The sequence below is a fragment of the Copidosoma floridanum genome, unplaced genomic scaffold (genome assembly GCF_036245765.1).
Source record: "Copidosoma floridanum isolate Cflo_tuat_1 unplaced genomic scaffold, Cflo_Japanese_pri ptg000001l, whole genome shotgun sequence".
Taxonomy (NCBI): Eukaryota; Metazoa; Arthropoda; class Insecta; order Hymenoptera; family Encyrtidae; genus Copidosoma; species Copidosoma floridanum.
Window position 1 is genome coordinate 13,477,677 of NW_028321878.1, and position 12,036 is coordinate 13,489,712.

General features: G+C 32.1%; 1 protein-coding gene across 1 annotated transcript; it reads right to left on the minus strand.

Moving 5' to 3' along the window:
- Nucleotides 1-1,161: 1,161 nt before the first annotated feature.
- Nucleotides 1,162-10,855, minus strand: LOC106640557 (venom metalloproteinase 3-like). The gene is made up of 9 exons (XM_089589792.1): nucleotides 10,673-10,855; nucleotides 3,065-3,223; nucleotides 2,892-2,981; nucleotides 2,646-2,784; nucleotides 2,477-2,576; nucleotides 1,826-1,955; nucleotides 1,601-1,761; nucleotides 1,384-1,509; nucleotides 1,162-1,300 (listed from the first exon to the last, which is right to left on the minus strand). Exons 1-9 carry the CDS (start codon nucleotides 10,853-10,855, stop codon nucleotides 1,162-1,164), a joined length of 1,227 nt encoding a protein of 408 aa, XP_089445918.1.
- Between the last annotated feature and the right edge of the window lie 1,181 nt (nucleotides 10,856-12,036).

The window sequence follows — 12,036 nt, forward strand, 5'->3', positions numbered from 1 at the left end:
CTGTGGTAAAGATTTCAAAAGATAAGGTCCGGATGATAAATCTTTTTCATCTTCATGGCTGCTTCGTAAACTACTCTAGAACTTTTGAACTTTTCTTCGTTTATTTACATTATGCGCACCAAAATAGGATAAGTTCCAGAGCCTTTTATGTACCAAAATTTTTGAGCCTCCAGGCACGGTAAACTTGACACGGAAAAATTATTTGATAGTCTTATACATATTGTTCAGTCAAAATTAGATACAAAAACTTATTGAGCCATGCTTGGGGAAGATTGGACGAATTTATAACTTGATTCAACATTTACACATATTTTTTTCTCGAATAATACGTGATCTATACGTTTTGACACTAGATGCACCAGAAGAACGAATTATTCTTAAACCTTCTGGTTTATTCAAGTAGACAACCGTAAGTGTTATGTACTTGTAGGTACCTTATCGATTTGGCAAGATATACATATGTAAGATATGTTTTAAACATATATCTTATTAAATAAATTTTACGACATTTTTTTGAAACGACAAGTAAATGTTAACATACGAGGATCAAAACAATAACCAAGTAACAATATTTTCTATTTTGTTTATTAAAAATCATACCTAAATTGGTGCTTTTATTAGGTGGGATAAGATGCTAATTCAGCCGATTGCAAAGAAAAGTTACAATTCTTCTAACCACTTAGAAAGATGCCTATTCTGTCGAGCTCTTAGAAAGGTACACCGACTAAACGTGACCCAAAGTAACATCTTGAACAAAAATAACAATGTCTCAATGATTATCAGCGAACTAAATGAGTCTCATAACTTATAAACACAGTAAAAATTTCATTGGTCAATATAAATTGAGATTCTGTTCTTTTCAACAGAACTGTTACTTCTATCACTCTTGGCCGAATTGACACCTCACTCCTTCCAAGCGACAATTTAATTTAATTTATCTAGCTGTATTTACAAAACTACTAACTATAATATTTTACAGTCGTTGTACATTATAAATAACAATCTCGTTCTTTATCATTCACGCACATTTTCAACTCGTACGTTTGGTTCTCAAGCACTCAGCTTCCTCTGTCCTGAAAAAAAAAGAAAAAAAGAAAACATATTTAACTGTAGGAAAAATTTTTTAACACAATTCAAAAAGTGTTTCTAAACTGATTATGCTTACGATGCAAACTCCTCCAACTCTCTCAAACTTTGTTGTGACCAGTAAAGATTTTTGGCTGACATGACATAAGGTGCCAAAATAGTGGCTTCATAAGGTGGTTCAGAGATAGACGCATCATCGTGAGTTAGACCAAGTCTGCAATAAAAATACGTTCAATTACAGAATATTTGAAAAACGTTTATACTTTTCATATGATAATTCTTGAAATCGTTACTTACGAGTGTCCAAGTTCATGGGTAGCAGTGAAGATGGCATCATAGTTAGCATCGTCATTAATGTAAATAACATTTTTTTCGCATATCTGAGCCACCATTGCACTTCCCACAACTGGTCCTGATTTCAAACTAAAAATTTATAGTTTACTTGTTATTTAATTTTTAAAATCACTGGGTTCGTAAAAGTTGACATATACTGAATTGTAAACATATACATCACCTCGTCATCACTACGGCAGAATTATAATCGTCGAAGTAAGTTTCGTGATAAAACTGGTTTTTAAAGTACTGCGTACCTTTGTAAATCAAGGTCATATGATTGATAGAGTCTGTACTGTTCGGGTCACTAGCGGCACGGATGTATGATGCAGCTGCAGCTTTCTAAATATTTATTTTAGCCATTAAAATTTTACTGTCATTGAAATTTTTCAAAAACTCTTTTTACCGTTTCTATGATTACACCAGTGATTCGAATAGTAACTTTGGGAGAGGGAATTTCTTTGTACTTCAAATTAACTGCATTCCACAATATTGACAGGTATTTAAGAGTTTTTACTAAATCTTCCCCGAACATCCTAAAATATACAGTGGCCGTTACCAAATTGGTTCTCAAAATCACAAAAATAGTCAAATTCGTTTCCGGGTCAGTAGAATGCATAGTCAAATTGATTTCCTAGTATTTAATGCAACAGAAGAGACACGGTCATTGATCTCGTAATAAAATGTTTCAAAACCACTCGAACGGAAGCACGGAACCTATACTTAAAAAAAAAACTTTTTCATCACCTTTCGTCAACATCAGTGGCTGTCAATATTTTTTTAAACAACATTAAAACGACTGCCAATTAGAGGTCTGAGCAAAGTGTGACAGAAAAAGTATTGTCGTAATCTTTAAGTATAAAAGTTGATGTATGTTTTGTCTCCCAATGGGGTTTTATCGACTGGGAACTAATTTGACCATGTTTATATCAGTAGAATAGAAACCTATTTGACAACTCTGTCAACAGTTACTATTGATTTCAATAAATAAAATTACGAAATATCATTTGTTAAATGAATTTAAAACTGTAAAGAATTTGAGTGCAAATAGTCTTACTTGTAATAGTTATATTCCACAACCAGTAACAACTTTACATGTAATTTTTTTAATGGTTTCTGCAATTTCCGCGTTCGTTGAAAGTAACTGGTATCCCCAACTGTGGAAAATGCTACTTTACATCTCAACTCAAAACGTCATTAGAAAATTTATTAAAAATGGTACCAACGTTGCTCCATGATTTTATCTTTGTTCTCTCCCACTTTAAAAACTATGTGGTCATTCAATCCTACTATATTCTTACTGTACCATCTTTCAGGAATAGCTCGAATTATTTTTCTATTTATACCCTCTCCAATAACACCATCCTAGAAAAAAGACCATTGAAATCAGGTTTTCAAGGTGATCATGCGTTAATTTTTGAATAATATATAGCAACGATGATAAACCTAATCAGGTGAAATAATTTACTTACAAAGAAAATTTGGCCATTCCTGTAAAAGCCGAGCATTATGGCCTTATTGTGAAAATCTTGATAGAAGATGCCATCAATATTTCGTTTGATCTAAAAACAGTAAATTTATAATTGGTTAGCAATATAAAATATTTTATGTTTCTTAAAGTTGAATAAAAAAATTGAAAGTATACTTCTTCAATTTCTTCGTAAAAATGATATTCTTCAGACTCATCTACTGGTCTCAAAGTCCACACTGGCGAACTATGATGCATAACATTATATATCATGGGTCTAAGGCGTAACTTAATGATTTCATTACCAAATTGAAATTTTACCGGTCGAATTTCTCTCTTTAGTCGAGAAGATTGAGAAGTTATCAATTTACCAAATGTGTAATTTAATTCTAAGGAAAATCATGAAAATTATTACTCAGAACTTTTTATTGCCATCTTTATTACAAAAAAGAATCCCTACTTGCATCAGAAACCTCAGGGAATGTTGTTTGAATAAGAGAATCGATCAGTCCACTGTAAGACTATTGATAAAATTAATAAATATTATATCTGTCTTATGAAAAAATTAATCGCTAATAACAAGATACTTCATTGTACTATTGTAATATTTTATAAGAGCCAGTACAGAAAAATCTAATATTGTACTGACAAATTTATATACACAGATATTTACATACCTCACTACTATCGACAAACAATTGCGTGGTGTGATAAAAACACACAGAAAAAATTAAAATTTTACTTAACATGATGATGTGATGAATAGGACTACATCGTTAGTGTCTACAGCAAATTTATAAACATACCGTATTTCATTTACACTTGTGTTACCTTTTTATCGCGTTTTTTTCACATGATCAGGTAAATTGTGATAAAAATCCGATTATGCTAATATCATTATTTGTATGACTTCGATGATTAATTTTTTTCCCTTAAAATCTTTTTTGTTTCTTTACAAAGGAAGCTATGTATCGGTTAAAAATAAAATATCTTAATAATGTATCAAAAATTTTTTTTAGCTTAAAATAAAATAGACGGATAAAAAAATTTTGGTCTGTGTATATTTATGTGTATATGTGCATGTAGGATTAATCATATCTCTGAAACCCTTGTACCAATTTCAATGACCCAAGGCTTAAAATTAAACTCTTTTTCTCATTTGGAAAGCATCTGATACAAAAATTTAAGTTTTATAGTTAATTAAGATTGTTATTACTTTTTATTATATACATATACATATATTTAATAAATGTAATGATTATTTGATTCATATTAGGTATAATAGTTTTAGTTTAATTCCTAAAATGATTTTCCCACATGGAGCACAATAGGTTAATTTTCTGTTTGAAAATCTCGTTTCATTTTTTTTTTTTTTTTTTTTTTTTTTTTTATACTAACAAATCACTAAAATTAAAAAAAAAAAAACAGATATTGATCAACAAATCTTAATGGACCAGCGTTTCGAATGCTTATTTTTTTATTTTTACAAATTGTTTTTGTGGATTTCTCAGTTTTTTTTTCTTGACTGCTTCATCTCCCTTCAAGCATAAAAAAATCTTTTAATCTAAAAACAAAATTTGTGTGATCAAAGATTAAAACTGTAAAGCTAAAAACATTGCATTTATCATGGATCTCGATATTTTGAACATTTTAAAAATGACTAACAACATGTTTGAAAAATAATGCTATAGTAAAGTACGAAGTAAAAACTATTTCAAAATATGTTATGAAAATTTTCTTTTGAGTGCAAAGAGTACAATTAAAATATAGTAGCGTACAAAATTCCTACCCATAACTGCTGGTTAACTTGAAGCCAATTATAAAATATGACTATAGCTAAATAACTCTGTTTTTTTTTTTTTTTCAGTAAAAAAGCGGAAAAGTATAACAAGTAAATTGGTTGTTTATTACAAGTCATTAGGCAGCATCATTTTACTCAAATAAAATGTAATAAATTTCTTATAATAAATTGTGAGATAACGTTCTGACAAACATGTATTTAGAATTAAGGGTTTTCACGTCATTAAATGCATCATCCACAACAGCACTTATTTTTGATGATGCATATGCAAACGTACTCTCATAATCCCAAAAACAAATTTTTTTTTTAACATTACGAATAACGTAGATGAGCTTTAGGTGAATCCATCAAGATTTTATTCCTTATTTTATTTTATTTTTTTATAATTCCCCAACAACTTTGAACAAACAAAAATACACTTTAACCCCCTGGAATCAAGTTAATAATAAATTAAGTCTTTGGATCTTACTCGACTTAAGGTTAACTAAGCTAGACGTATTCCGAAGATCAGTACTGAATTTTGGATGAATATGGGAAGCGAGAGAGAGAGAGAGAAAGCCGAGCTTTGGTTTACGGGTGAATTGAAGGTTATGCTTGCACCAGCTCAATACACGTAGTCCTTTTGCGATGAAGGACCCTACCCTACAAGAGAGATAGAGTTGATTCGTCGCGAGCACGGATTAACGGAATTCCTTCCTACGGATATTAATTTGCAAAATGTCCTGTGGGATCATGGAATTTGCAAGGCTGGTTAGCTCCGAAAGAGATGTTTCACCTTTCTTTGTGTGCCGATAGTACTTTACCAAACCTTGAAAGACTTGTGAAATCAAATTTATTCTGAATTTACTCTGTATGTAAATTTCCAAGGTGTATTAGTCACTTGTTTGTACGATTTTTAAATACATCTTTTTGGTTACGTCCACGCATACGTCGGTTTTGCCCTTGAAATTTGTAATTTTCTTGGTAGTGTCTCTTTTGTTAATTTATACCGGAAGGTGTGTATGTGTTTAAAAGTATGAAATTTAGTGTATGTATGCGTTTAAATTGCGCATCTTTGCTAGATATTACTGTGGATAATCATTTTTAAAGTAAGTAAAAATTTTTTTAGAACGTGTAACACTATATAAATTATAAAATAATTTTACTTTTCTATATAACTATAAAAATTTTGATGGAGAGCCCCGATACCAAAGACTATATAAGATTGTTATTTGAAAACTCTAATTAATTTATTTATCACTTGAAATAATATATTTCATTGACTGATGCGTACAATACAGTTCTTGAAATTTTTTTACCTAGTAAACTGTATAGTTTTAAACACTGTTTTTACAAGATAATCTGGTGAAATGAAACCGTACTAAACAATATTTTCTAAGAACTAAAAAAAAAATTTGTTTCGAACGAGGAATCAAGATTAAATCTGTTATTCGATATTTCTTTGCTTTTCCAACGAGGGAAAAAAAGTATTGTGAAGGGTATCAGGCAATCTAGGTCCAATTTGTGTCCTCGACATTTTCAGGAAATATTAATGCATGTTTATTTTTTTCTGATGTCACAGCTCTTATCCAAATGTAAGTAAAAATGAAGTTGTGAATGAATATCAACATTGTTCAATTCAATTTTGTTTACTCTCAAGTGCCATTTATCATCCGAAGCCATGCATCATAGTATTATCTTCGAACTGAACATTGTCTTGAGCTTCTTGTAATGATGAAAAAAAAAACAAAAAAAAAACATTTTTCAAATCGATATCGTGTACCAATTCATCTTATTGTTTCGTTTTCGAATGAAATAACATTGAAATTGATTTTTCATAATGCTGCGTTAAATGTTGACCCATAAATACATTATTTTTCAACACTATACTGATTTCTCAAATGAGAATTGTGCATCTTCAGGCTGTATATTTATTTTTGTTATTACTCAATGAAGATAAAAAAATGTGGTGGTTTTTCTTGACTTGAGCCTTTTTTCTTGTACGTTGGATATTTGCTGTGCTATGGTAAGGAAAATCGTTGTTCTTATTCAGAATGTTTTTTTTTCACTTGCTTTTACTAATAATTGAATAAATTAACGAATAATGATTTCTTGAACAGTCAAATTTTCGTTACATTGGACAACGTTGTTTCGAAACATAATGATATACCATTATTTTTCAAGAACTTGCTAGGATTTTTTTCTGTTTTAATTACAACTTTGATAACAAATAAGATCATTATTTTTGTCTATCACATAATTACATGTAACGATTTTATAAAATAATGCATGAAATGACTAAAACTATCATTAAATTTTTCATTTAAACTTATTTAGAAATTAACGAAATTATCTTTAAAAGAATTATATCAAAGGAGCTTAAATTATCATTAATTAACAAAATACACCTATTAATTAATTATTATTTTATAAGGCAGCCTACAAAATCATTTAAACAGTGTTAAAATCATATCATTGAGTTTTCATTCAACCAGACGGAAAAACCCTTCGTCTTTGGTTGTAATAAAGGCTGTACTACATAAACAATGTAGCCATTGAAAGCTCCAATTTTAATGTGTAGAATGTAATAATTCAGTATGTAATTGAAGTATCTCAAAGTTATATTAAGGCCATTGCAAGATTTTTTTAACCAAAATTCGATAAAATGAAGATAGTAAACGAAAAGTTACGTACGTAGATATATTGAAAATTATTTTCTTAATATTGAAAATTATAAAACTTTTGTTAGCACAGTGCTTGTAAATAACGAGATTACAACAGTACATGATAACTTCATCCATTTTCTTAGCACTAGGGAAATCATAAATAAAACGAAGAAACAACAGTTAAAAAAATAATAATAATTACAGTAAATCGTTGTTTTTTATAAATAACATTAATTTAAGAACAAGATCTTAAGACCTAAGCTAATAATACACCAAAACAGAATGTATTACTTAGCGCTTTTTGCTGAAATTACTAGGTTAGAGCGAAAGAAAACAAACATGCAGAGGGAAATGCAGCGAACAAAATGAGTATGTACAATAGACTGTGTAATCCGAGAGCTTGCGAGCATCCACTGGCTCTTTTCTCCTCTGCTCTAAAATATTTCTGTAAGCTCGACACGCGAACTTAATGCTAAATTTTTATGTTACCTCTTGCTAAAGCCGTGCACACGGGTATATTACAATTTGCACTTAGTTGTACCTGCACAGCATGAATTTTCTTATTCTGCAGACTTTTGAGAATTATTAGTTGCTGCGTGCATGCATGAAATGTTCATTAAAAGGACTGTAATATTAATTGGAATTTGAGCAGTGTTAGGAAATTCTATAGTCGAGAGTGCAATCGTTTATTGTCAGAGCTTTAAATTTACCAATTAATTAATGTTTATTTAAACTTAAAATTTTTGGTAGGAGATTTACGAATAGAGTGTAGACTACTTACAAAATTTTTTTGTAAGTAGTAATTTTTTACACAATAAGTATATAAAGCATCGTTAAAAATCAGTACTAAAATGTATGCCCTACTCAAGTTTTCTTTCGACTCATTCGTACGGATAATAATATCATATATAAAATAATAAAATGATTACAAATATACTTCATATTCTGGCTCGAAGAATTAATTATTCCTTTAAGATGATCTCGTACAAAAGTATCTTAGTATTCAAAAGTTTGTTTGTTTCAGCTGATCACGTCAAGGCAGGCAATTTTTAAATATTTAAATAATGGATCTAACTTGATTTTAACAGGAGTTGTAATATTTAAAAATATACTATTACAGTTGAAGTTACAGTTACTTTAAAGAAAATGATACGGTTTAAAGAATTAATTTCTTTTCAATAAAAATTATAAAATCGGAAAAGAGAATTAGGAAGACATTACTTGGGGTGTACCCAATATGCTTATGTGCTATCTAAATATCATGGAGGAATGTTAAATACTTTATAAGAATTTAAATTCTATTTTTTGTCAATTTCTTGATGCATAAAATAAATGGGAAAACCAAGTTGCGAAAAAAAATGTTCATAACAAAAAATTATAAATCGTTATAAAAAAGGAAGATCGTTTTAAATCTCGAATAAATAAAAATGTACATATTGTTTGATTTTTAAGGTATGAAGTAAAAGAAAAAAAGGGGGTTAACAATCATAGTTTCAAAATATCTAAGCCAATCCTAGACGGCAATTTATTCAATTTATTGTAGACAAAATATTGCAAACGGGTCAGTGACATCCATACCTAACAATATGAATTATGAATGATCCAACAAAACCTACCAACGTGCTCTTCCCGTTACTTCCATAATCATTTGAAACCAATTTTGCACAAACTCCCAGGCTAACGTAACACCTTGGACACGTAAAAAAAAGTAGGCAAAATCTCAAATCGAAATAACCACATTCCGTGAGCATCATCAATCACAGCAAAACGGTCATTTCACCAATCCAGAAAATCTCCCAGTGGAAGCGTCAGGGCATGACGCGAAACCACCAAGCAATCGGCCCATCACGAGAAAGAGTCAAAAGTCCGCTCACGTAACGTATATGAACGAGAGAAACAAAAAAGCGAAAAATAGCAACAATAATTTGGCTTTGCTGTCGCACTCATTTCACTTTTTTATTCGTCAGCCAAACGTGTAATAAACTGCTGCTTCCGCACGTAAAAGTGTATCGTATGCGTTGAGGTAAATTGAAATATTTTCAAAAAATCATCAAAATACGCTATTTTCAATAAACCATTCAAAATAAAACTAAATAAAAAGCGTACATTTATTATTTTTATACATACTTTTTGTTTTATTGAAAAATTTGCCTGGATAAACAGATTTTTCAACGTATCCTGTCTCAGTAAATAGCACACACTTTGCTGTTCAAGCAGTTACATGTAGACACAATTTTTACGTTTTTGGCCAAAGAAACAAATATCTGGAGTCAGATATATTATTTATTATCCCTTATACTTACGTAGTCCACTAATAAACAGATTGAACCGATAAACCTAAAATTTTTTTCAATATTATTAAATCTAAGAAGCGCACACTAGGCTACAAAAGTAAGTAGAAACAGCTGAGTATGGTAAGGCGAGCCATCGACAGACAGACAATAATTTTAGCTTCATCTGTATTTTAATACTAAATTTAAAAAATTGGTTTGGTGCAATAAGTTAACGTTACGTTGCATCGCCAATAGACAAAAGAGTAGGTGTATACATACACAAGCGTAAATATGTACGTACATGGCTTGGGCTGCGATACCGGGGGACAGAGTAGAGGACGGTGTGGCCAGCGAGCGGTAATTTATCGGGACGCGACGGTGATAAATCAACCATCGGATTATCCAAATCGCGCGGTCAAGCGCTCGCGTAGGTGCTCGTACTGCAGCGCTACAGTTCTTTGACTCTTGCTCGTACATACATGTTCGTACACCTCGGCAGATAATGAGTCAGGGGTTGATAGTTTCTACATAGGCAATCCATTCCAGAATTTGTGGTTACTGTCGCCGTGATTTCACGCATCTTATACATGGTAATGTGATAAAGCCTCTCCATGGTAGTGCTAGTATTTTATGAGTAGATCATATTTTGTTACAAGTAACTTTATACACTTGGCGTTTAGGCGTACAGTTTAGACTTAATCGAATGAAACTTCTTTCAACTTCATCACATTTTGTGAAATGTGACAGGAAGATGTTGACGGAGTGAAATTATTTTCACGAATAGCTCAAGTTGTCCAAAGTTTTCAGATAATAGCGTTATTAATTTGAAAAAAAAAAAAAAAAAAAAAAAAACGTTTCAACTTACAGTTCTCGTTACAATTGTTCAAGCAACAAAAACTTTAAAAAATTTGAACTTAACGAAAAAAACAAAAAAAAAATTTATGAAACGATATATTTTCCATCAATGAAGTACTTCGATTTAGCATCAGATAATCTTTCCGTGGGTAAACCTTACAGAGAGACTCGATCAATACCACGAATGGAGGCCTTTTCCGACACGCGATACCCTCCAAGTGTTAGCTCCTAGACATATTTGTCTAGACTTCTTTATTTCAAGTCCATCGATGTCGTCATCATCAGCCTTGTCGTCCCGTATGAAGATAAAACACCCCATTTTACGCTCAATCAGAAGCAACAGTTGTTGCTCCCCGCCATCTCTATACCTCGGCACCAGACAACCAGCTTTCATTCATCCACCCCTACAATCCTCTTTTTTTCCCCCCGAAGCCACCCTCGTTTACTCGTTTTGTGTACAATGGCTCGAGTCAGCCCACACCAGCCTTTGTATTACGGCACATCAAAAACGTATCTTTCAAAGCAAACGAAGGAGTTCACGGACAAGATTTCACAAGGTCGTGTTGCAAATGACAGGACAGAGCTTTGAGTCATCGATAAAGTACACGTACCCTCGAGAAAAGACATCGACGCTAAAGGAAATGCGGGTCATCTGGAATATCTTTATTTTCCTCTTTCGACTACAGTGTGTATCGAGGCACTTTTTTGGTGGAGGAGCACCTGGGTCGAAAATTTGCGAGCCTCCATTGGACGGGAAAAGGGTGGTGACAATGCACGCTGCCCTTTTGAGTGGGTCTTTTGGGAAAAGGAGTACAAATTAAAGCACCAACTTTCGGACGTTTGGCCCGTTGGATGGGAAAAAAAGAAAAGTGGTGGCAATAATGTGCGCAAGTGTTGGTTGCTTGGTTGGGTGTGCCGCGTGTGAAAACCTTCGAGAGAGAAAAAAGGAGCCGAGGAAAAGGTGTTGGGGGGGCATGTCGTGCGACTCGGAAGATGGAACGCGAGGGAGGGTGGTCTCGGAAGAAAGTCACGTAGCCGAGATTGGGGAAAAAGTTGAGTAGCCGAGTATAGTTTGGGCCCGGTCTTCCGGCAAAACAGACGATCCGCACTTTAAAACAAGTTTGTATCTTTCTAGCACCTTTTTCTTTGAATTAGCGAAAAGTTTCCGGACGCGTTTCTCTTGACACCTCTTTTTCTGACCCGGTCCGGCGGCAATGTTGGCGAGGGATTTATGAAAAAACTTTGTCTCGATTTCACTATGTAACTTTCAATATTTTCTCACAATGCTGACACCGTTGTGTACAAAATTATTTCATGCTCAGGTCTACTTCTCAACTCGTTACTTGAGGAAATTAATTTACCAATTTCATCAAAAAAGGTACTGTCTCGATTGAGAGTTTAAAATGTAGGGAACACCAACTTGATTTTTAATTTTAAAAAAAGTTACCGTTTCATAAGTAAATTAATTCGAATCAATGTTAAATTTTGAGAAAACTTTATTTTTTATTGCTAATCCGAAGCATTTTATGCTGGAAAGGAAGGTCTTACAAAACGGATTTCAATTTATATCCTCGT